The sequence below is a fragment of the Pleurodeles waltl genome, chromosome 5 (assembly GCF_031143425.1).
Source record: "Pleurodeles waltl isolate 20211129_DDA chromosome 5, aPleWal1.hap1.20221129, whole genome shotgun sequence".
Lineage (NCBI taxonomy): Eukaryota > Metazoa > Chordata > Amphibia > Caudata > Salamandridae > Pleurodeles > Pleurodeles waltl.
Window position 1 is genome coordinate 907,795,481 of NC_090444.1, and position 26,045 is coordinate 907,821,525.

At 46.2% G+C, this 26,045-nt stretch overlaps 1 protein-coding gene across 1 annotated transcript in view; it reads left to right on the forward strand.

Moving 5' to 3' along the window:
• ENTPD6 (ectonucleoside triphosphate diphosphohydrolase 6) overlaps window positions 1-26,045 on the forward strand; it is a 296,348-nt gene that overhangs the window by 187,345 nt on the left and 82,958 nt on the right. The window contains exon 11 of the mRNA XM_069235036.1: window positions 10,716-10,856. Coding sequence (XP_069091137.1) covers window positions 10,716-10,856 — 141 coding nt within the window. The remainder of the gene's footprint in view (window positions 1-10,715; window positions 10,857-26,045) is intronic.

Below are 26,045 nucleotides of genomic sequence, written 5' to 3' on the forward strand. Positions count from 1 at the left end.
ACTAAAGTGACTCCGACAGTCCCAATGTCCAGCTGTCCAAATTTGGTGGAGGTAAGATCTTGGCTTCCCACGCAAGACAGTGCACTGCATGGCTTTCAGTTGCCAAGGCTTGTGTGTGTCCTTCCAAGAAGTTCTTCATGCACAGCACAGCTTAGACCCCCAACACTCCATCCTGTGACACAGAGCTTCCTGAGTGGTTCTCCAGCAGCGTGGCAATCCTTTGTTTCATGCTGCGTTGGCCTCCATTTGCACCTCCTTTGTCCCCGGGCTGGGGTGCTCCTATGCGCGCTGCCGGGTCTTCTGAGGGCTCTCTAAGTTGCTAAGTGCCTCCTCTGTCTTCCCCTCCTGGGCAGCGGCTACCAGGTCCCTCCTGGTCCCAGGCTGCGCCAGTTGCCACCTTTCACGTGTTTTGCGTGAGCCAAGGCTTGTTGGCGGAATCCAGCAACGCAAACCAGATTGCATTCATCCATCCGGCGTGAGACAACTTCTACACCAACCAGGAACCCGCATTTGTCTTCTTTGGTGCAATACTGACTTTGTCTTCTCACCGGTGGTTCCTCTTTTGCACATTCATCCAGGTTAGCAGGGGCTCCTGTTCTGCCTGGACATTTCAGTGCTTCTTAAACTTGATCCCCTTCTTCCACAGGTCTTCAGGTCCAGGAATCTATTGTTGGTGTCTTGCAGTCTCTTCTGGTTCTTGCAGTCTCTTCTGGTTCTTGCATTATCTTCTATTATGACTTCTAATGTGTTTTAGGAAACTTGCTGTGTTTTACTCCTGCTTTTCTGGGGTGGGATATTTTACTTACCTTTGGTGTTTTCTTACACTCCCAGCACCTCTCTACACACTACACTTGCCTATGTGGGAAACCGACTTTTGCATTCCACTATTTTAGTATATGGTTTGTGTTCCCCCAGGCCGTTTGCAACCTATTGTGATTTTCACTCTTTGCACTATTTTCTGACTATTTATTTACCAGTTTTGGGTTACTAGTTTATATATTGTGTAATTTACTTACCTCCTAAGGGAGTATAGTCTCCAAAGTATTTTTGGCATTGTGTCACTAAAATAAAGTACCTTTATTTTTGGTAACACTGAGTATTGTCTTTCATGTGTGTAAGTACTGTGTGGTATTGCAAGAGCATTGCATGTCTCCTAGTTCAGCCTTGGCTGCTCTGTTTACAGCTACCTCTAGACAGCCTGGCTTCTAGACACTGACTACACTTCACTAATAAGGGATAACTGGACCTGGTATAAACTGCAGACCATGTAATAGGGGAAAGCACCTTTGAAATAAGAGTACACAAAACTACAAACAACTTCAGTGACAGTGTCTTAGAAGGAAATGACAGAGTCACAAAAGCATGAGGATTAACAAAGATATTTGGAAATGTTATGGAAGATGGGAAGACATTAACAGGTGTTATTGCCACGTCAGGCAAGCATAGTTATGGCAAGAATACTTACAGATGTAGCAGAAAAAATGAATAAAAGCAAAATTGAAAGACTGTTTAACTAGAAATGAAGGTTGTTCTGAGGATGAGTCCTCAGTGGTGTACTAGGATAAGTGCAGCACAGCAAGACTACAACTCCCAAGGTTAAAGATGTCATGTATTGGTTGGAAGGCTGAGAATTCATTGGAACTGCTGTTTTTTGTATGCCAGGATACTGTGCCAGGGTCATCATGCCTTGTTTGTTGGTCCAAGGCAGGAACAAATATAGTATTGGATGGCCTGTCCCTTCGTTCTGAAGTGCTTCTTTTGGCAGTCCTTTGGCGGTTCGACTGCTGGTACAGTTTCTGACAGTAGAGCATCCTGAGGCCTCATCATTGAAAACTGAGCATTCCCCCAACTCTAATTTAGGCTGCTGGGGATGTGAGAGAGGCTTAGCGAGTTAGAGGGGTTAGGAAACATGCCCACTTTAGTAAGTTTTTGGTCACTACCCCACTTTAGGTGCATGTATTACATTTCACATTATATACCCCTTAACAAATAATATGCTTAAGTTAGTTTAGGGTTAGGATTGAGTTTAGATTAGGCTAGGTTAAATTGTTCACTGGGCATAATTTTTATAGATTGGGCAGTTGCTCTGAGGTAGTTTGATAAGTTAAACAGCCTCCTCAATTTATTCAGATGACTTATCTTTACAACTAAGAACCTGTGTGCTAAAGATCATCATTTTTTCACTGTTGTAGTCCATGATTAGCTGTGATCATCATTTCTAGACAGGGTACATCCTATATAGTCCATGTTGCTCAGTGATGGGATAGCAAGCACTTACCAGAGCTAAAGTTGCATTAGTGGCTTTCTCTGTGTGTGTGCCTGAAGGACAAATAAGGAGGCTGCTTAAACTGATTTACGTATGTTTGGCAGGAATGATTCGAAGTGTCCTCCCGTAGCGAGGCATGATATTGTCCAGAGCTTCTGCAGAGAACATATGTACCTAGACCACCAATGCTGCCTTCTGTTTTGGTGTCTTTGCTGTTGAGTCTAACCACACATTGAGAATCTGAGAGAATCTAGTTTTATCAATAGGATAAAGTTACCTTTATGGTGACCCTGTTATACCTAGTCGAAAGGAGTACTCTATTTATCAGCACTCTTCCAACAGCTGAGCGATTGGCAAAAAACAAAACACTGGCATCTTTTTTTTTAAGGTGTGGCTAAAGACAGTGTTCACGGGGAAAAAAAGTACACTTGTGGTCTTTAGCCTATCCTATATGTTGAATAACCTTTTTCTGAGAGCACTCCATTTGATTGTACATTAGTTGTTCCGTAGGTGTTCAACTCTCCATACATGGGATGGCAGATGCGATGTCTGTCTTTGTTTAGGGAACATTTGGGTCAGCACACTTAAACCATGTTACTGTGTTATCGTTTACAGATACTCATATTTTATTTTGTTGTCTGTTAGGCTCAAATGACATCCTATGGCTTTTCTTTTCACATTCCATGCACCCCAGGGAGACTGTGAGATAATTCACTTTCCTTTGTTTTTCTGACTGCAAAATGAGAGGAGTTTGTAAACACCAGTCATCATGTTAAAAAACCTATACAAAGCAATTTGTCAGAAGACAGCCCGGCATTTAACCTCGATCTTTGAAGTGCAGCAAATGTATGTAAGATAAATACAGAATTTAAAGGCATCTTCATCTGTTCCATGGACTTCTGCGACCCACCAAAAATCAACTCACAACCCACAGTTAGCAAAAACTGGTCTAGGAGCAACAGCGTTGCCATTAAGGTAACAGCCTACTCACTCGTTCTCTACATATTTCCTCTGCTAAAAAGTTGTATTTAAAGAGAGAGATCTGTTACAGCCCGAATAAAAAAAAAAGAAATATGAGCATTTTCTTACTGTAATATTCAGTCCTCCATCGCATTACTGTGGAGAGAAATATGAAGATGAGGTAGTGTTCGAGTAGGGACTTTGTCACAGGGACTGGGCACAGGAAGGAACAGGAAGGGGAGCCTACGCGATGGCCCATAGCAAGTCTTGACTATACCATTAGTGCGAATTTCCCATATAGTGTGGAAAGGAGTGCCGAATGGAAATGTGGGTCGAAGGTTTTGGTGATTTCTTTGCAAAAATGTAGTCTAGTAAAAGCCCACGAAATGCAGGCATCGGAAAGAATCTTGGAAAAATCACTTGGAAACGACCAGAAAGATCATTTCTATTCAGTACTTCTGAGTAGAAAGAATGACATAAGTCAAGAAAATTAATACAACAAAATTGTAGTATATTTTCTCCCATGGTCTAGCGTTTTGGACTGGACTGCTCCTATTGGAGCAGACTCAAGACTGATTTGCATATGGTTCGGTCCAGACTGGGGTGGCATGATGGGTTGGAATGTTACCCTGAGCTACTGACTGCCAGTGGTTGGACTTATTGCAAGTTTTCTTTTCATCACATTTTGCGTGTTTGGTGTACCACTTCAAGTGGCAAGGGTATGCCTAGACGTATGTCCCTTACTCATTGGGCCACTGGAGCTAAGCAACACCCGTGAAGAACGCCAATCAGGGCAATATATCGGCACGCTTGACTACTACTCCTATGTCGCGTAATGTATGCAATACTTGTATTTCTGCATTGACCCAATGCTGTACGTCAGCTATCCAGTGGCGGGAGTCTGGGGCGCTAGGTGACTTCCACTGTGTGGCGATGAGTCATTTGAGGATAACAAATGCTAGATCTGCGCATCTGTGTTTTTGTTTATCTTTGCTACGTCTGTGTCGGATACCCAATAGGCAGGACTCAGGGGTGGGTGCTAGGGGTATTCCCAGCCATGTCGCAGTTTGTTGTGTGATGTTTTGCCATACGCAGAGTAGTGGTGGGCAGTTCCAGGTCATGTGTAAGAAATCAGCTTCCGTATTACCACATCTTGGACAATCAGGACTAGCTTGGGGGTACATGCGGTGGATTCGTGTGGAGTCAGGTATGTCTGGTGTAGGTAGTTGAGGTGGGTATATCTGAAACGCACGATACCTCGCGTGTGGATGTGAGGGCCATGGACCATGTTGATGTTGTAAATTGTGTGTGTAGTGCTTTTTCCCATTTGTTCTTGGCTTGTGATTGTACTTACTCTGGGTTAGCTTGCAGCGCGTTGTGGATCCATGAGATACGTGTTGGTGTACCTGTGTCTAAGAGCAATTCGTGCAGAATGGGTGATGTTCGTGGTTCCCTCCTGCCATGTCCCCATGCGTTACGTATTAAAGATTGTAGTGCGCTGTACGTAATGAAACCACCCTGTCCCAGGGTGTACTTCGTCGCAAGTACCTCATAGGGGATAAATTGGCCCTCTGCGAATAATTCTCCCACTGACCGGAGGCCTTTGGTGGCCCAGTCGATGAGACACATACGGCCATGTAGTCTATGCACACCTGGGATGGCGAGTAATGGGGTCTTAGGCGAGTATGGTGGTTTTCCAGGTCCCCTATTCACATAGCGCCGCCACACCCTTTCAGCCACTTTTAACAGGATATTACTGTGCCGCAGGAGGGCTACACGCCCTATAAGCCATTCCAGTGTGTTTAAACCACCCAGTTGTGTGCTCACAGTGTGGCTTTCAGAATGAGTAGGGTCTTGTAGACAAATTAGGATCCAGTGCAGCTGAGCAGCTGCGTAATAAAGTTCAAATTGTGGTACACCCATCCCGCCACTGTCCGGTGGTAGACAGATCTTAGCTAAGGCCACACGTTTACGTCCGGTGCTCCATATCCAATCTATCAACAGCTTGTTCAGCTGTGCGAAGAAAGTGCTAGGGAACCATAATGGTAGGGCAGCGAAAAAATATAGTAGTCGAGGGAGTATAATCATTTTGATTAATGCAACTCTGCCAATAGGTGATAGTGGTAGTGCACACCAAAAGGGCAGCAGTCCTTTTATTGATCTAATCGTCCGGTCTACGTTGCCCTCCTTAAGGTCAGATTCGTCATGATATATGTGCACTCCAAGATATTTAAAAGTGCTGTAAGTCCATTGTAATTTATGCTCAGTGAGTATGTGGGTCTGTGTGTCGGGTAATCGGCGCATGGGGAATAGACATGATTTAGCCCAGTTAACGCGTAGGCCGGATATGTCTCCAAATGAGTTCAGTAATTGTAGCAGGTTAGGTAGGGATTCGGAGTGGTTACGTAAGTATATTAATGCATCATCTGCGTATAAGGAGACTATGTGGTGTTCCATGCCGTCCGGTATGCCCCATCTTGCGGCTTCATTACGCAATTTAGCCGCAAGAGGTTCTATGGCCAATGCGAACAACAGTGGCGATAGGGGGCATCCCTGGCGTGTGCCTCTACCGATCTTGATTTTTTCAGAGGTGATAGTGCCCGTTTTTACTCTTGCTATGGGGTCTGAATATAGGATAGATATCCAGCCTGTGAACGCTTTACCAAATCCCATTAACTGCAGTGTTGCCATCAAATATGGCCATCCCAGCGTGTCGAAAGCTTTCTCGACATCTAGTGAGACCGCCACTCTAGAGTAGTCTGTATCAGGAGTTTCAGCTATCAAGCGCAATAGATTCCTGATGTTGATAGAGGTGCTGCGACCCGGTATGAATCCGGATTGACCTGGGTGTACCAGGGAGGAGATTATTGGGAGAAGTCGGTTTGACAGTACCTTGCCTAATATTTTACAGTCCGTGTTTAAAAGTGATAGGGGTCAGTAAGAGCTTACGTCTAGTGGGTTACGGCCTTTTTTATGAAGGACTACAATCGTTGCTTCACGTTGTGAGTCTGAGAGACGACCTGTTTCATATGCCTCCTGTAACATAGTCAGATATGGAGTAAGCGTTTGTGATGAGAAAGTCTGGTAGTACTCGATCGGTAGTCCGTCACCCCCTGGGGCTTTATTGTGGGCTAGCTGTTGGAGTGCTTGCTTTATTTCGTCACTTTCAATGGGTTTGTCTAGCTCTAGTGCTTGTGCAGTCGTTAGATGATTTATGTGGGAGGTCCTGAAAAAGCCTTCTAGTTGTGGTGCGAGTGGAGGAGGTTCTGCCCAATATAACCTTTCATAATACTGCTTAAATGCGACGTTTATTTCTGATTGTGTATTCACTATCACACCAGTATCTAGGCGGATGGCGTTTATGGGAGTATGCCGCTGAGTCCCTTTCACTAACCAGGCCAGCATGCGGCTTGATCTATCGCCCTCGGCGTGTAGTCGCGCCGTGTGGTATCGATAGTCGAATTTTCGTAGACGGGTTTCAATATCGCCCCATTGCTTTTTGAGGGTGATCGTGTTATTGTTAGCAGTACCGTTTAAGGCCGCATCGCATTCCGCCTTGTGCAATTTCTCTTCGGTGTCATGTAGTTCTGAGAGTAGAGTGTGTCGAATGCCTCGTGCAGCCCCGATGCACATGCCCCTGACTACCACCTTGTGTCCGTCCCACTCGATTGCGCGTGTTGTGGCTGTTCGATTATTAATCGTGAAATATGACTTTATGGTATCAGCTAGTTCTTCCCGGAATGGTGGGTCGCGCAACAGGGTGGGTTGTAAGCGCCAAGTAGGTATTCGTGAAGGCTGAGTGCCCCATCTCAGTGTAACAATTAGGGGGCAGTGATCTGATAGGGTTTTGGCCAAATAGTTGGCGCTATGTATTGAGTGTGTTAACATGGCCGAGCATAATAGTAAATCTATCTGTGTGTGGAGGTTGTGTACCAGTGAGTAAAAGGAGTACTCTCTATCAATGGGATGAAGACTTTTCCATACATCATGCAGTCTTCGTTCTATTATCCAGGACCTTAGCATCTCAGATACCCGCCTACTAGGGGCGCTTATCATTGGCGGGTGCGATCTGTCCATAGAGATATCCAGTACACTGTTAAAGTCTCCTCCCCAGATAATTGGTATGGACGGGTCTTGTGAGAATTTGGGGCATATATACCAGCTATGGTTAGCTGTCTACCATCCAACTCTCCAGTGAGGCAGACATATCTGCCATCTGTGTCTATATATGTGTCTTGGACCGCGTATGGGACCCCTGAGGCGATCCAGATCAGTACTCCCTTGGCATATTTGGATATTTTAGTTCCATAGACAGTGCCCGCCCAGCTCTTATTAATTTCCTTTAATTCTTGTGTGGTAGCATGGGTCTCCTGTAGTATGGCTATATGTACCTTGTGGCGTCTGAGATATGTATGTACTCTGCGTCTTTTAGTAGGATTAGCTAGACCCCTTATGTTCCAGGTTACAATGTTGTATGTCATTAAATCGTTATGTGTACGCATCGCAAGCAGTGCGCATTGTCAAGTAGGATTTGCAGTGTCCCTCACCCATCACCCCCCTACCCCCGAGTCGGACCAACCCTTGAGTGTGGCGTGACTAGTACATACCTTGGAGAGTCAGAGGAGAAAGAAGTATAGAAGAAAGGGGGAAACAAGGAAAAGCGTGAATAACCAGGCACAATGGGTGCAAGAGTGGCTTCGAGCCGATTCGTGTCCATACGGGAACCCATCTGGGTTAGGGGGCTGTTGTAGTATATGGTCCAAGGTTGCCTCGAAAGTCGGCCCATTCGGATGTCGTCTTCTCCCCTTCAGGCACGCATAGGCCGGAGAGCACGCAGGTCGTGGGCACATATTGTTTATGACTTCCGGAGTAGGTTGATCGCTGCATCTATGTGTCACCTTTTAAAGGTCGTCTGCGGTGCGCGGCGTGACCGCCGGTCCCAAGATTAGTGGGGATGCGGGCAGGCTTTGCGGGGTCTCCAACGAGTCCGAGGTGCAATTTTCGTGGTTATGCTGTGTTCGAATGTTCAAGAACCTATTGACGTCCTTTAATGCTTGAGCTTGCCAGTCCGCTGCTTGTTTTTCAGTAGGACGTGATCCGGTTCTGGGTTTCAATTTCCTTTTCTTGCGCTTTTTTTGTGTCAGCCATTCCTTTTGCTCTGTGTGTTCATCTGTGGGGTCTGCTAGGCCCTTGGCGTGGATCCAAGTCCATACATCCTCTGGGGACGGGAAAATGTGAGTTTTGGCGCCATCAACTACGCGTAGTCTAGCAGGGTACATGAGGGAGTATGGAATGTTCTTGTCGCGTGTAGTACCTGTTTTGCTTTAGCAAAAGTGGCGCGTCTGCGCTGGATCTCCACTGTATAGTCCGGATAGGCCGTGATTTTTGCGTTTTCAGTTTCGACGGGTCCCAGCGCACGAAAGCCCTTTAGGATTTGATCTCTGTCACGGTAATTCAACAGTCTAGCTATTAATAGGTGAGGGGGTGCCCCTGGGCGTGCAGGACCGCCCGGGATCCGGTGTGCCCGCTCCACCGTCAGGAAAGGGGAGGCCTCCTGTTTCAGTATGTGATCTTTTAGCCAGCATTCTGCGTTAGGGAGCTCGATTCGCTCTGGGAATCCCATGAATCTAATGTTATTTCGGCGTGAGCGGCCTTCCGCTTCCACCGCGCGTCTTTGGAGCTGTATTATCTCAGATTCCTGTTGTTGTATTCGGTTTTTCATGTCCTCTATATTTGGTTGAGATGTTTCTAGAGTTGATTCGACGGTGGTCACTCTATCCGCTAGCTTCCGGTGTTCAGTGCGTAGTATAGTAACTTCCATTGCCATTGCATCTATCTTTCCCTCCAGGGATGTTTTAGTTTCTAATATTGCCTGCAGTACCTTGTCGATTTGTAGGGAGTTTCAGTCACTTTGTGCAGTGGATCTGAGCTCTCCATCATTGACGGGTCCCCAAGTCTGGTCTCTGATTGGCCCCTCGGCGGCTTTGGTTTCACCATAGTGGCGCCTGTTCTGAGCTCACTTCGTATTGCGTTGTGGTTGAGGTGGCCAGTTTGTGTGGTTACGACATTTGTTATGCCTTGATTGCAAGGTTCTTTATATACGATTAGGCGAGATTTGACGTGTGCCCATCAGTGGGAGCTTGATGCGTTCTGCAAGAGGTGTGCACCGGATGTGTGCAGTTAACGACTGCGCGCTGCAACGCCCGTGTCTGTGTGTTTTATGTTAGGAGAAAATCGACTTTGCTCCCTGCGAGAGAGCTGTGCTGGATATTTGCAGTTGGCGATTGTGCGCTGCAGCACCCGTATTTGTGCGTTTTATGTTAGGGAAAGAGAAAAAGAAAAAACGGCATTGCTCCCGGGCTGTACGCAAAGCTAGAAAATGTCACTGAATCCAATTTCGTTGGCGGGTGTGGTGGTTAACTCACATAGTGCTTGACTTCTGGACCCTCCCGAGTCACTCCTTCAAAAGGGCACAGCGTAATTTGAGTTCGCCTCTGAACTCCGATGTATGTTTTGTGTAAGAAGTGGCTAGCGCTCCTCGTTTTTTGCCGGGCTTCGTACCTCCCCGTCGGCTGGGTCTCTCTTCGGCATGCAAGTGTTCGGTGTAATTGAGTAGCAGTTCCCAAAAAGTTCGGTCTTCATCTGTTCCGCGCCGCGGTTCCATCCGCGATCGTACCTGGATCACAACCGTGCCGTGCCGCCATGCGCGTGCTCAGCGATCGGGCCCAGTTGTCCGTCCGGAGTCTTAAGCTGTACGTCAGATTGGGCGCCTGTGGCATGCGCCCTCACAATGGTCAACTCATGCAGGGGTGTATCCGCAGCTCTCCGCCGTCCCCGCCCGCCTCGTTGGCGTCCCTCCGTACCTACGCGCAGGGCACAGCCGCTGCGACCGCTGGATCGTTTGGCTCCGCGCTGGGTGCGCATCCGCGTCTCATCTCCGTCCGGGCCCCGGGCGGACCGCTGCGTCGGTTGGGTCAGGTTTCCGGGATCTCAGGATATTATTAAGCATAAAGCATGCGGGTCCGGGGGTTTTTAACGCCTGGGGATCGAGGGATTGCAGGATAATTGTAGGCCGCGTGCGGAGCTCTAATTCAAGCGACCGCACTCGCCACCATCTTGGCCATGCCCCTCCTGTTAAAGCAGGGTTAAGACTGATATGCGGATGGATCGGCCCAAACTGAGGTGGCATAGTGGGCAAAACAATGATGGGTTTAAATACTACCCTGGGTGATTGCCAGTGGGTAGAGCTATTGCAAGCATTCCTCCCACTGCCTTTTGTGTGTGCGATATTGTCTATTTTGACCTGGACCTAAGGTTTTAATGCTGAGCTTAGGTTGTGTGTGCTATGGGAATCTGACAGAGTCTAATTACAACCAGTGTTAAGGATTGCCACGACCGTTTTGATTTTTTTAATAGCTATTTTATTTCTCTTTATCAGTTGTTTATGCTTAGCTGCTTATTTGATTGTTTTTTTGTTCACTTTCCGCAGGTGAACCACTCTTTGAATCATGCTTCAACAAAGTGGAGAAAATGCTGTACAACAAAGTGCATAAAGCAAAGGAAATAATGGACTTGGAGTTTTATGCATTTTCATACTATTATGACTTGGCTGCAGAGGCTGATTTAATAGGTAAAAGGGTGTTATCTTTATGCCATGTTTCAAGATTGTGTATTTTGGTCTTTTAACACAGTTTTGTTTGATGAACAAAATATTGACATTTTTTACCACAATCTACTTCGTGAGAGTTATATATCCTTTCTCTTGTGTGTGAGCCAGTATCTGGTGCCTGAAACTTTGTTGATCTAGTTATCCCAGAAGTCAGTTGGTGCATGTATGAGTGGTTAGGTAATCACTTTCTACTTCCTGTATAAATGGATTTTCAGGTCTGCTGGTCACTTAATTTCAATTAATGTGAGTTTTTTGGAATCTGAGAGAAGCTCGGCAAGAGAAGTGCTAGGGAATGAATAAACCCTGTAATAACAAAGTATATGCATGTAACACTGATCTGGGATTGACTGGAAAAAATTATGTGGTAGGCTCTGTCATTCTAAGTCCTTTTCAGCTGCTATGTTTCATCAAATGTTTCTTTAAAATTTGTTATAACACTATATGGACTGATCTTCAATAATTACATTTTCTCAATGAATATTAGAAAGAGAACTGTGATTTTGTGTTTCTAAAGGAAGCTTTCAGGCTGGGCACCTTGGAAAATATTTTCTCTTGTGCAGACTGACCTATTTCTTTCCTCGTCATTGGTGGCTCTGGGGGAATTCAGGATGTGCGATTTATCCAGGGGTATATTGTTTTGAGAAGTTGGTCTCTGCTGATGACCCTTCATTTGCATCTTCCCAGCTGTGTGCGTGGATAGTTTACAGCAGATAAGAGAATGGTCTGAAGTCCCAGGAGATGTTCCGTTATTATGTTATTACTATTTGTAGAGCGCATGTTCGCCAATGGTTTCCCGTCACCTGCAAACACAAAGTTGATTGAGCACATAACCAGATATTAGTTGCTGTTGTGAGCCTGTTTTCAGCAGTCTGAGAAAAGTCCTGAGTTCCTGATCCATCTGAACTTTGTCTGGCATGGCATTTCAGGGAAAAGTGGCCAACACTAAAAAAGAAAATTATGACCACCTGAGCTGTATTTGCGAAATTAAGAGACAAGGCTTTTTGCCTCTCTAGATATCAAGTTGCGGGAGGGTATGTACCTCTTGAATCTCTTCACCAGAAAAAAGTAACCAGTCGTATCCAGAATTGTAAGCATGATGCAACACATTTTAAAGTGGATTCACTTCTTTATCCGAAGCCAGTGAAGTGCTCCTATTAAGAGTGTTGTGTGAGTATGTCTTGAAAGAAGAAAGATCAGCCGTGTGGCCTCATTTTGAATAATTTGTGAAGTTTATGCAGGAAGAGGAAGGCCTGCAAAGACAGAGTTGGCATAATCAAGTTTTGAGTTACTTACTGAGGTCACAATTAATTTCCTTGCATCGAAGGATGGCAGTGTTACAATTTTTCTCAAAGTTTTTAATAAAAGAGAGCATTTTGATACGGTGGACCCTATCTGTGTCTATGTATCCAAATGAGATGTGATGTCCTATGTTATAGACCATGAAATAAGTCAAAAGGACATAGTGCCTTCACTTGTACAAAGGGTGGTACAGGCTTGTAGTTGTCATGTCCTGGGCCCTAGGCCCACATGCTGCATTATGCAAAACATGGGCACTAGTATTAGTGGTAGATAACTGGCCTGAGGGCACATGCGCCTTGCCTCTTTTATTGGCAGGATTACCTGACTGGCGGCGCCTGCGATGAATGGGTGTGGGGTGAGTGTGGAGCCAGCCCTTACAGAGTGGTTGGTGGAAACACTGGAATGTGTCCAGCAGGAAACTACATTCCTCCCAAACGTTATTGAAAAGTAAACACGTCCAACCTGTGGAAAAGAAATAAAATAAACAACACAATAAAACACTACTGAGTCTCTCCGTCCCATCAGGCATTCTGCAGAACAGTATAGGATCACTGGACAGGTGCCTCTGGGAGCTCCCGGTAATCACCACACGCGTCTGTAGTTTAACCAGACAACTCTGGGCATGAACACGGTGTAGATGGAGCCCGAATCCTTCGTCAGCATGTCAGATGGATTACAGTTCACACGTCTAGTTGGTCAGTCGTGCTTGCTCTCATGGTTTTGGAGTTGTCAGCTGATTAACTGGGCTTGCACCATGGGATTTGGTGGAATCCACTGCAAAGATTTATTTGGAGGTCCCTTGGCTCCTTGGATGGCAAACCTGCAAAGACTGGGACAACAGTGCTATGTTTTGACGTCTTCCTCTGAGGCCTGGTGCTTCCCGGTACCCATTGATGCAGCAGCTTCAGACTCATCTCTTGTGCCAGGATTCCGTCATGTCTGAATTTCCTGGAGGCCCTTTTTTGCTGGGTTGGTACAGGACTGCGTGGGCTGGACAGGGCTGTTCAACCGGGCCACGGCCAAGTCGCTTGTACAACCACAATGGGTGGGTGTCTCATGGTCTGTGTGCTCTTGTCAGCAGGACTCAGGTGAATGTGGGGCCTAACACATTGTACCTGGGTGATTGGTCTCCCATGGCGCCAGGAATGCCCTGTCGGTTCCCCTGTTGTTGATGTTTCACAGGCGTAAGGCTCCACTCTGGTGGGGAGATGGTCCTTAGGTGTTGACAACTTGCGCTATAGGTGGCAAGGTCTTGCTTGGAGTGAAGATGACTGGAGGGACTTTGTAGCCACGTGTGGCTCTTCTTCTTTGGCAAGCGCTCTAACTAGCAGGGATGCCATTTGCCTGAAGTGACCGGTGGATGGATTGTCGCACTGTGAAGCGTGGGGCAGGTACATGGCTCATGCATGCAGGCGGCTTAGGTTCAGTACTCCTGCTGGGCTGTCTCCAGTGGTATCACTGCACCCTGGTGGCTGGCTTGTGTAGATGAATGCACTCTTGGGTGGTAGTATGAGTCCTTGATCTTGAACGTATTTCTTCACTCCTGCGCACCTGTGGTTGTCGGGTCTTTCAGTGTGACAAGTGTGGTCCCACTCTCTTCTCTTCTTTTTCCTTCCTTTGTGATGTGGCGTAGTGCCACGCTCTCTCCTTGCTTGTTGTGATGTGGCATCTGGCCACATGTTGCATGTTCACTGCACATGGAATTCTTGCTGGTCGTGTTATTTTCCTAGGACAGTGTACCTTCTTCTGTTGCAGCCTCTCACAGGCCCAGTCCTGTCAATAGGACTTGACTCTTTCTCCTCTTGAACGTCTCGAGGGTCCTGTCCTGTCAGTAGGACTTGGCTCTTTGTCTTCATGGACCTTTGGCAGGTCCTGTCCCTTCCTTGGGTATCTTCTTGGTGCTCCTCTCACTGGATCACCTTCCTTCAGCCTCCACTCAAGGATGTAGTGTTTGTGCCTCAAGACTGCACCGTTGCGGCGCCTGGTCCTGCCTAGGTTTGGGCATGCTTGGCAGGGTTGGTCACTCTATGTGACACTCTCAATGGCGGGCCAGTGGTGGTCATTCGGTGCTGGGGAATGCTAGCTGGTACAGCCTCTTTTCTGAAGCCCCACATTGCCTATGTGCCACCTGGTGGCACTCTGGCTGCACTGCAGTAAAACAGTGGTCTCAGGCGCTTGCTCGAACTGAGACATGCTGTGTCTACTTTGTGAGCTAACAGCGAGCCCATTGCTTCTCATTTGCTGGCACCATCATCGCTCTGGCACTCTCCCCATTTGTCAAAGGCATGCATACGTCATGCCTTTTCCGGTGTTTAGCTCTCCCCAACAGCACCGGCCAACTACTGTTAACATACGCAGCAGCCATTTTTTAAGCATGGTTTTGGGACTACTTTTTTTTTTTTTTTTAAATGGGTGACTAGTCATGCCACATTTTAAGCCGTTAGAGTGCCAGTCGAGAGAAGATGAACTGCTGGCGGTTTATAATTGCTAAGCGCAGTTAAGTAAATTCATACATTTATGCATCCTTTTTGTCACATTGTTTCCACACTCATTGCAGCGCTAAAATACCGTCAACCTTACCCTCGTCATTTCTACATTTGCTAAATTTTCTTAAAATACAATGGCTAAGTTGTGGCACTGAAGTGCAGCGCTTCTTGTTATTAAATGAAGTCCGTGGCCAGGGTCCACCATCGGACAGGGGTCATGTTTGCATATATTCTGATTGGGTGGACACAATCATCCAACACAGATCTAGAGGCAGATGCTTCGGTCCGCCGACTGACGGCTTTCCGTTATGCACCAGTGGGTGTCCTCTAATTTACATTTCATACATTTGAATGATCGACGGTTCCGTGTACTTAGTGCAGTCTCGGACGGACCAATGCAACGCCGCACATCTGGCGGCTCTAGTGAAACATCTGAGTATAGCTCTTACAGGACTCGAGAACATACCCTGTCGGCCAAGCACAGTGCCACCTGGAGACAGGACTTGAGGGGGTCCTCAGCAACCCCAGATATGGATGTTTTACTACCCGAATGGGAACTCTGTGCGCCACTTTGTGTTTATATCTGTTCCGTCCCCACTGTGGGCACCCAGGAGCTTTGAGTTTGAACCTATTAAAATACATACAATAAGTCCCTGAGTGGTGATAATTTCACTGTCGCCACCATTATGAAGCATCTACTTCCTCCCTCTGGAAAGCCCTCCCTGCTACCACTAAAGTGCTGTCGCCAATGATGACCATGAGACATGAAAGATAACGCGATCCTCTCTGCCGTTGTAAAAAACAAGATCTAGATTAGCCACAGGGTATTTTTAACCCATGTTTACTGATTGATAATAGTGTTCTTAAATTAGCAGCAAGATACACCACCAGCAGACTTTCCGGGACAAGGCATGCTTAGGATTTCAAGGTTAAGCGGAAACATTGCATGTTTGCCTAGTACATCCGAGCCCTGCGCATTTGTCAGATGTGCTGCAGGAATTAATTTTTGGACAAGATTGCTGTCCGAAAGGGGCCGCTGCCGCTGAGTTTAGCCTAGTGAGAAACATGCCGGATGTTAAAATGAAATATTCTTTATCAAGCCAATATAAATCATGCAAAAAAGTAATGTGCAGAGCAGCATGTTGATTAAATAGCTCAGAGAGCCTAGTGCCCATAGGAGAGATGTGCGCTACATCAGCAGGCCACAGGTTGGAATGTAGGCAAGGTGGACGCAGTCTTCATTTTTCCAAGTTTGCTGAAGTGAAGATTCTTTGTGATAAAAATCATATATTACTTAAGGAAGCCGGGGGACATTTCAGTGTATGTTGTATTTCAGAAATGGTCAATGGTAATATTGTTATTTTATCAAAAAATTGTGCCACTGGGGACGATAAGGAGCAGTATTTTTTATGAGGGAGCCCCAGCCCCTACACCAAACGAGCCTTGTTAATGTTAAAAATGAAATCTCTACTTAAGAAAGTCTTTTTATGTCATTTTTGAATTTGCAGATATGCTTTCTTTGCCTGACCAGTTTGTGCAGCCTGCAAAATAAACAACAGTGCAGGTTTAATTCCTAGAGCATTTCAGTAAGGAATATACATATGTGTGCATTTTCTTTCATGAGGTCTTTAATGTCTCAGAATATTGCATAACTGTATCATGCTGCTTCAAAAAAGCTCTGACGTAACTTTCGCTGGCCGCATCATAGTGCTTTTTTCAGTGACTTCAGTCATGCTGAAAAGCAGATGTGTTGCTAGGCAGCATAGCTTAAAGACATTCACATTGATAAGGCTACAGCTAGGGCATTGCTGATACTTATTGGCTTTGCCAATGCCTTTGTCCAGGAATCCTTCCTGCCTGTGAGACAGCAGCTCAAACAGCTGGGACTTCCCTTGGAAGTGTCTCTGCTGTGGCAGTTTTGGCAGCCCAGAACTTAGTGCAGTACCTGATCGTGTTCCGGGGTCAGGCGGGTTGCCACGTGGGAGCTCGCTCACTTTGCTAAAGAGAGTGATCCTCACATTGTCTGTTGGCACCATAGAAGGTGCTGGGCATCATCAGAACCTTATGTTCATTCTGATCTCTTTCTCTGAGGGCTTTCTCCTTTAAGGATGTGGCACTCTGCACTTCATGAAAGTCTTTCTTTCTTGTGCTGGAAGAGGTGCAGCAGTGCTGCGCTCGGTGCGGAAGGAGGCCATTCTTTTTTTTTTCCCGCGGTGGTGGCAGACTGCTACTAGGGGGCGCGCAGCTCTCCCCGTGCCTATAATAGGCTTGCTGGTTGGCTCCCATAGCTTCAAGTGGGGATGGAGCCTCAACCTTCTTTTGCTCATGCCGGTACTTGGATCAGTTGGTAGGCAAAAGGGTAGTTCAGTGTTTTTCTCCCTTCTCACATGGAGGTTAGCAGCTTTGGGAGGCGATGTGGTCGGGGATGCAGCCTTCAGCCTTCTCAGGTTTGAATTCACTTGCTTTCTTTGTATTGGCCGAGGGCGCCCTCTGGTGGCTGGCTGTGATGCTGCGTTTCTTTTGCCGGCCCTTTTCACATAAACGTGAGGCTCGGAAAAAATGTGATATGTGGCGCTATCATTGCTCTGGCCTGCTCGGAGCTAGTACCCATTCATGTGGTAGTAGGGCAGCTCACTTCCAGTGGCGTAGCTACGGGCTAGGGGGACGTGGGGGGGTGTTTGGGATGTTACACCCACCCTAATAAATCTATTTTCTGGTAAATTATGTAGTACAGGCGCTTTCAGTTGGGTGTGTTAAGGTGTCTGTCAGACTTCACCAGGAATTGTTACATGCATACAGAGAAAAAGACACAGACACTTTCTCCCTCTCTGTTTTGAAAGTCTTCAATAATGTTGGTTATGTTACAAAATGTTGTGATTTCTCTCTTAGTACCCTCTACCAATTCGCATTCCTTCCCTTTTCACTGCCTCATGCGCCCTGCTGGTCGTATAATACATTTTAACATTACATGCCAGCCTGATTGTTGGGAAATCTGAGTTCACCCCGCCCCCTCCCCCGATTAATCATCGTGGTTAATTCTGCCTTTGATAAGCACTTGCTCAAACTCTTCCTAAGTCCCCAACCACTTGTATCATAGCAACAGTCGAAAAGCACCAAGGAAGTGAAAGTTGAAGCACCAGCATGCGTTGCCATTTTGGTACTGCTAGCTTATCTAGCAGTAAACTTGCATTCTGCCTTGAGGAATATGTAATACTGGCATTACCTTAAAAGACTGATGCCTTTTAGACCCGAGTGTCATGGTTGCGATCATCCATAGATGGTTCCTCAGTGATTCCATTTTTGTATACAGGCATTGTTCTTCTTCATATATAATATTCGGATTATTGGTCTTCTCTAGTTCAAGTTTATTGCAAAACGTTTGTTCTCTGGCCTTTGTACAGAAATAATAAAACCTAAAACACTTGCATGTTTAATCTCACAAATATGAGCTTTAAAAACATTGCGAAATGGGATGACTTACATACATCTTCTGTGTTCAGACAATACCTTAGTGCCTACTCACATATCCGTATCCCCCGCATTAAATAACAGGCATTGGCAAAGCCAATTGGTCTTGCCTAAACAAGAGTAATTGTCTTGGCAATGCATTTTGGCTGCTGTTCAGAATGGCTAAAAGTTAGTTGTATGGAGTGTCATAGAGTGGATTGGGGGAGTAGTGTTGTGGAGTGGATTTGTTGGAATAGAGTGGAGTAGGGGTAGTAGAGTGTCCTAGAGTTGTGTGTCCTAGTGTAGATCTCAGTGGTTCAGTGGCAGAGAGTGTCATGGAGTGGGGTGGCATAGGTTGGAGTTGATTTAAGTAGTCTGGTGGATTGGATTGGAGTAGAGTAGAGTGGGGTGGATTGGATTGGGCTAGAGTGGGTGGAGGGGGTAGATTGGAGTGGGTGGACTGGGTAAAATGGATTGGAGTGTGGTGGATTGAAATGGGGTGAGGTGGATTGGAGTGGGGTAGATTGGATTGACCTGGAGTGATAGGACTGGGTGGATTGCATTGGATTCGGGTAAAGTGGATTGGTTTAGAACGCGGTGAATTGGGGTGGATTAAATTGGACTAAAGTGTAGTAGATTAGATTGAACAGGAGTGAGTTGGATTGGATTGGAGTGGGGTGGATTGGGCTTGAGTGGGTAGGGCTAGAGTGGGTTTGATTGGATCAGAGTGGGGTGGACTGGATGGATTAGAGTGGGGTGAAGTGAACTGTGGTGGGGGATTGGATTGGCTTAGAGTGGGGTGGAATGTGTAGTGATGTGAATTGGAGTGGAGGGGAATAGGTTGGAGTTGAGCAGATTAGATTGGGGCACATTGTTTTGCATTGGAGTGGGGCAGTTTGGAGTGGGGCAGATTGTTTTGGATTGGAGTGGGGCAGATTGTTTTGGATTGGAGTGGGGCAGATTGTTTTGGATTGGAGTGGGGCAGATTGTTTTGGATTGGAGTGGGGCAGATTGTTTTGGATTGGAGTGGGGCAGATTGTTTTGGATTGGAGTGGGGCAGATTGTTTTGGATTGGAGTGGGGCAGATTGTTTTGGATTGGAGTGGGGCAGATTGTTTTGGATTGGAGTGGGGCAGATTGTTTTGGATTGGAGTGGGGCAGATTGTTTTGGATTGGAGTGGGGCAGATTGTTTTGGATTGGAGTGGGGCAGATTGTTTTGGATTGGAGTGGGACAGATTGTTTTGGATTGGAGTGGGACAGATTGTTTTGGATTGGAGTGGGACAGATTGTTTTGGATTGGAGTGGGACAGATTGTTTTGGATTTAAGTGGGACAGATTGTTTTGGATTTAAGTGGGACAGATTGTTTTGGATTTAAGTGGGACAGATTGTTTTGGATTTAAGTGGGACAGATTGTTTTGGATTTAAGTGGGACAGATTGTTTTGGATTTAAGTGGGACAGATTGTTTTGGATTTAAGTGGGACAGATTGTTTTGGATTTAAGTGGGACATATTGTTGTGGATTGAGTGGGGCAAATTGGAGTGGGGAGATTGGATTGGCTTGGGGCAGATTGTTTGGAATGGGAGTGAGGCAGATTGGAGTGTGGCACATTGTTTTGGATTGGAGTGTGGCACATTGTTTTGGATTGGAGTGTGGCACATTGTTTTGGATTGGAGTGTGGCACATTGTTTTGGATTGGAGTGTGGCACATTGTTTTGGGTTGGAGTGTGGCGGATTGTTTTGGGTTGGAGTGGAGCGGATTGTTTTGGGTTGGAGTGGAGCGGATTGTTTTGGGTTGGAGTGGAGCGGATTGTTTTGGGTTGGAGTGGAGCGGATTGTTTTGGGTTGGAGTGGAGCGGATTGTTTTGGGTTGGAGTGGAGCGGATTGTTTTGGATTGGAGTGGAGCGGATTGTTTTGGGTTGGAGTGGAGCGGATTGTTTTGGATTGGAGTGACGCAGATTGTTTTGGATTGGAGTGGGGCATAGGGCAGTGGGACAGATTTTTCTTTCTAGATTAGATTGTTTTGGATTGTATGGGCAGACTTGAGTGGGGCAGGTTGTCTGGGATTGGAGTGGGGCAGATTGGAGTGGGACAGATTTATTTGGATTGGAGTGAGGCACATTGTTTTGGATTGGCGTGTGGCAGATTGTTTTGGATTGGAGTGGGATAGATTGTTGTATATTGGAGTGGGGTAGGTTGTTGTAGATTTGAGTGGAGCAGATTGTTTTGGATTGGATTGGGTTGGGTTGAAAAGATTGTAGTGTGGTGAATCGGAGTGGATTGGGATGAGTTGTTTGGTTTCGAGTGCAGTGAATTGGAGTTGGGTGGATTGGATTGGACTGGTGTGAGTTCAATTGGATTGAGTGGGGTGAATTGGTGAGGTGGGGTGGATTGGATTGGATTGACGTGCATTGGAATGGGGCGGATTGGATTGGAGTGGGGTGGATTGTGGTACTGCACAATGTGAAAAAGCATTTTTTCGGAAATTACACTTAAGAAAGAAGCAATGTTGTTCTGCAATATTTAGAACAATATAATCTGCATATTTTGAGAACAGCACCTGCAAACAAAAACAAAACATAACGACTGCAAAGTGAGAAAAGAAGACGTGACAAAATAAAATAACGGTTAACTGTAGTAAATAAAGCTTTGCACTTTTGTTTGTCCTGCTGGGGACATTTTTGCCAGTCATATGCCCTCTGTTTACGGGGCCCTAGAAGTTAAAAAGAGGTAACTCAATCACATCGGAATCAGCGGACAGGCACTAATAAATATTAATCAATCAGTGAGTGGGCCCTGCTCCATAGACAGGAATGGAAATGCTTGGCCTGTACTGACCAATTAAGAGGCTTTAAAGAAGAGTGCCATGCAAGCCAACAAATGGTAAGCAATGGGTGGGCTCCGAGCCATTTTTAGTTTACAACAGCTTCACTGTTTCAGTCCGGTGTTGTTGTCAGTGGGACCTGTAACTCTATTGCCCAGTCCAGCACAAACTCTGACCCCGGTGTTCGTGTGGAGTGACATTGTTGCGTTTAGGAGAGATGACTATATGCCCCAGTTGGACAGTTTGGACCACAGAATTCTGCTTTCCAGGCCGCAGAGTAGTCTCCAAAGCATGCAAATAAAGGGGGGGGGTGTGCAGGTGTGGATTGCCTTGTATGTCATGTGAATCAGTACAAAGATATTATCAGTAGTCGTGTTCTGTCTGAAACTTGTTTGATAGAAAGGTAATATTTAATTGTCTGTGGACCAGCACTCGAGATCATTTAGAAGAATTCTGGCATGTGCTCTAACTTCGGGGCCTAGGAGAGCAACTAGGCAGTAGTTTACTCGTTTGGCCTGGTCTCCCTTTTGATAGACTGGGAACAGAATATAACCTTTCCATGAATTAGGAACACAGGCAGTTCATAAGCCAAAGTGTGAAGGCCCCCCCCATCTGCAGTATGGCTCTAGTGATGCATGGTCATCAAATGCAGTAAGGCCAGCTTTCTTTTATATGGTCCGTCAGAAAAATGCCACCAACCAAGCGCCAGTCAAAAACCTTTTCTGGATTATTTTTTTCACTACCTCTTTTCCTCTGTAAGAGTGAAAGGGGTACCATCATGTTGATTTGTTGTAGGTTTCTCTAAAGCAAGGAGGCTTGTGGTTAAATGGTAACAGGACAAAAAAATAAGAAGATAACTATCTGCCGGTCTGGAATGAATGTCAGAACGTAAATGACACACAGGCACATACCTACCAATGGAGAGCATGGGGAACATGGGCTGTGTGTCTGACATGAAACTGGTAGCATGCGGGCTCAGAGAAGAGGTATCTTCACTTACTGAGAAGGTATCCTGTATCATTTTATGTGGGCACTTCAGTAAATCAGCACGTTTTGAAATCTTCAAGTTGTAGCCTACATTAGTTGTCTGTTTACCTGTGTAAGGTGGTCCTTCTTTCGATTCTTGCTCCTATGAAATTAAAATTTTCTGACAAATAAGTTGATTAAGCTTGTGCTTGCTCAATCTGCCTTAATATCTGTGCGATAACCCTGAATAAGCCAGTTGTCAAGATGTTACCAGTTGGCACATCCCCTTCCAAGGATGACATTCTGTGAATGATCTGGGACTTGATCCATTTGACCTTTTAAGTTTAAACATCTTTAGCCAACATGGCTTGTATCCAGTGGACCCGGTCAGCACAGCTGGAGTATGAACTTAGAAATAGCATCTTATTTTACTTTTTTCATTGGCTAGGTTGAACCAGTGAGAAAGCAGCCTTTTCAAATTGTGTTCTTTACAGCTGTTTAACAAATTAAGTTGATTGTCACTCATTCTAGCAGAGATAGATGTTACAAAACAATGCCAAACGTTCTGAAAGATTCACTTTGTGCAGATTTCTTTCCTTATGAATACTCCTTCCTGGCTTCTTACTGGCACGGAAAATGTTTTCCCACCAGTAACTCCCCAGCTGTGCAACTTGGCACCACCCAGAACACTGCTTTCCGTTGTGTCCCCGAGTATAATTGACGCCATTCTGTGTGCTGATGTCAGTTCCTGTTTTTCTGCTGATCATCAATGCAGTCTCAGTATCTCAGCAACAAATCCCTAAGTTTTCAATAGCAACAATAGTCTCTTCAAAAGGCCTCAGGCTTTAAGCTTTGCAGACGATGTCATTAGCAGATGACCCTTTCAGACTTGCACAACGATGGAACATGGTATTCGGGGTTCGGATGTGGCTCGGTGGCTTGCAACTCTGGTCTCTCTATGTAAGGCAATCTGTCGGCGCTCGGTATTCAACTTCCTCTTTCGCTTTAACATATAGCTGACTTGCTTATGCATCAGGATAATCTGTTCCTCTGCTCCAGCCAGCTCAGCCTGCATTTACATGTCTTCCTGACCACACTTTCTTGTTTAAAACCCCATTAGTAACACATGTTCATATACGTTTACTTTACTTGTTCCTGGCCACTCCATTTATTGTTCCTCAGTGGGATTTTGACCCTTGTTTCGACTTTCTTAATGGTATCTCTGTTTAAGGTAATGCACGGTTGTTCAGTTCAGATCCTTACTCTGAAAATAGTTCTGTTAGGGGTGATGATTTCTGCATTCTATATTGGAAAACTTCAGGCCCATTTGGTTTGTCCGCCTTATCAGTTTTATTCCCTGTAGGAAAGTACCATCTTTCTTGGCATGTTACCCCCAATTTCTACCTGTTTGTCAGTGTGTTTTTACTGTCTCAAGGGGATCCTGCTAGTCAGGATCCCAGTGCTCATAGTTTGTGGCCTAAATGTCAGTATGCTTGACTGTGGCACTGGAGTCCTCCTAACCAGAACTCCGATGCTCTCTCTGCGCTCCAAATTTGTCACTATTGTCTAGTGACTCCATATTCCAATCCATATTGGCACACTGGACTCACCCCCTTATACGTTCCTAGTATATGGTCCCTAGGTACCCAGGGCATTGGGGTTCCAGGAGCATTTCTTTTGCCATCCATAAGGAGCTCATACAAACACTCCTTCATACTGCCATTACAGCTGAGTGAATTAGTGCAAACAGTATTTCACATCCATTTTTCACTGCACCAAGTAACTTATAAGTCACCTATATGTCTAACATTCAGTTACTGAAGGCTAGGTGCAAATTACTGTATGTGAGGGCACCCTTGCACTAGCAAAGGTGCCCCCACGTTGTCCAGGACCAATTTCCCAGACTTCGTGAGCACGGGGATACCATTATAAGCGTACACTACACATATGTCAATACATATATGTAGCTTCACAATGGTAACCCCGAATATGGCCATGTGATGTGTCTAAGATTGAGAAATTGTACCCCCAATCATCCGATTCTGGTATGGGGGGAGAGGAGGGGTAAATTCCATTTACCCTGGGGGCTCCACCATGGACCCCCAGTACTGCCATACCAGTCTTTTGAGGTTTTCACTGCAGCCCCAGCTGCTGCCACCTCACAGATAGGCTTCTGCCCTCCTGGGGCTTCAGCAGCGCAAACCCAGGAAGGAACAACAATGCATTTCCTTTAGGAGGGGGGTGTTACACCCTCTCCCTTTGGAAATAGGTGTCCTCTGGAAGTGCTTTGAAGTGCACAGATGATGCCCTCCTTGCATTATCCAGTGACCACTCCCCTGTCCATCACTACCCCAGGGGGGTGCTCAGAGCTCCTCCAGAGTGCCCCAGGGTTCTGCCATCTTGTTTTCAGGATGGTCAGTGAACTCTGGGATCATCTGAGTGGCTAGTGCCAGCAGGTGAATTCAGAGACCCCTCCTGATAGGTCCATACCTGGTTAGGTGACCAGTCCCCCTCTGAGGGCTATTTAGGGGCTCCCCTGTGGGTGTTTCCTCAGATTCCGTTTGCAAGACTCCAGCAGGACTCCTCTGCATCAGCTTCTGACTGACGAATCAACCGCAGACTGCTCCAGGAACACTGTAACTACAACAAAGAATCCAAGAAGGCTACTGCAACTCTGCAACATCAGCTCCTGCCAGCAACTGCAACAATTTCCAGGTTGTGCACGGACTGCCTGTCTTCATTCTGCACCAGAAGGACTGAAGGAATCTCCCGTGGAGTGACTGAGTCATTTCCATCCTTCAGCAGGCACCTCTCTGAGAAGACAATGGGTACTCTGGGACTCCTATCCTGTCAACGAGCTTGATCCCTGGAACACAGGTTGTGGACCGAAGTGATCTTGACTGTCCAAAGGTCCAGCTGTCCAAATTTGGTGGAGGTAAGGGCTTGCCTTCCCGAGCCAGACAGTACCACTGTGCACCACATGTTTTGCAGCTCCTAGGGCTTCTGTGCACTTCCTCCAGAAATCCTTTGTGCACAGCGTATCCCAGGGCCCCAGCACTCTGTCCTGTGATGCTCAGCCCCCTGACTTGTTCTCCGGCAGCGTGGAATCCCTTTGTGTAGAGCTGCGACGACCTTGTTTTTTGCAACTCCTTTGTCCCCGTGCCCTGGGACTCCTGGGGATGCTGCCTGGTCTTCCGAGGGCTCTCTAAAGTGCTGAGAGTCTCCCTCTGTCTCCTCAGTCCGAGTTGAGAACCCCAGGTACCGCCTTTTCCCGCCAACTGCAACATTCGCGTGAACCAAGGCTTGTTGGTGGAATCCAACGACGAAAACCAGCCTGAATCCAACGACTCGATGTGGGACATCTCTTGCACCAAGCAGGAACCCGCAGCTGTCTTCTTTGGTGCATTTCTGACTTCTTACAACTGGAAAATCCACTTTTGCACCTTCATCCGAGTTAGCAGGGGCTCCTGTTCTTTACTCTTCATCTGTTCTTGGATGTGGTCTTCTTTCTCCACAGGTCTTCAGGTCCAGGAATCTATCATTGGTGTCTTGCAGGTTTGCTTGGTTTTTGCATAATCCTTTACCATGACTCCTATTGTGTTCTGAGGAAACTTGCTGTACTTTACTCCTGTTTTCCTGTGCTCTGGGGTGGGGTAGTTTTCTTACCTTTGGTGTTTTCTTACACTCCCAGCGTCCCTCTACACACTACACTTGCCTAGGGGGGAAACGGACATTCGCATTCCACTATTTTATAATATGGTTTGTGTTGCACCTAGGCCCATTGCAACCTATTGTGCTTTTCACTGTTTGCAATATTTTAATGACTGTTAATTTACCTGATATTTGGTAACACTGAGTATTCCCTTTCTTGTGTATAAGTACTGTGTGACTTTAGTGGTATCGGAAGAGCTTTGCATGTCTCCTAGTTCAGCCTTGGCTGGCCTGCTACAGCTACCTCTAGACAGCCTAAGCTGCTAGACACTGCCTACATTTTACTAATAAGGGATAACTGGACCTGGAATAAGGTGTAAGTATCTTAGATACCCACTACAAACCAGGCCAGCCTCCTACATACCCACATAAGTTGGTCCTTTACATCTTCTCATCTGTCTTACCTAAAGAAGTTTC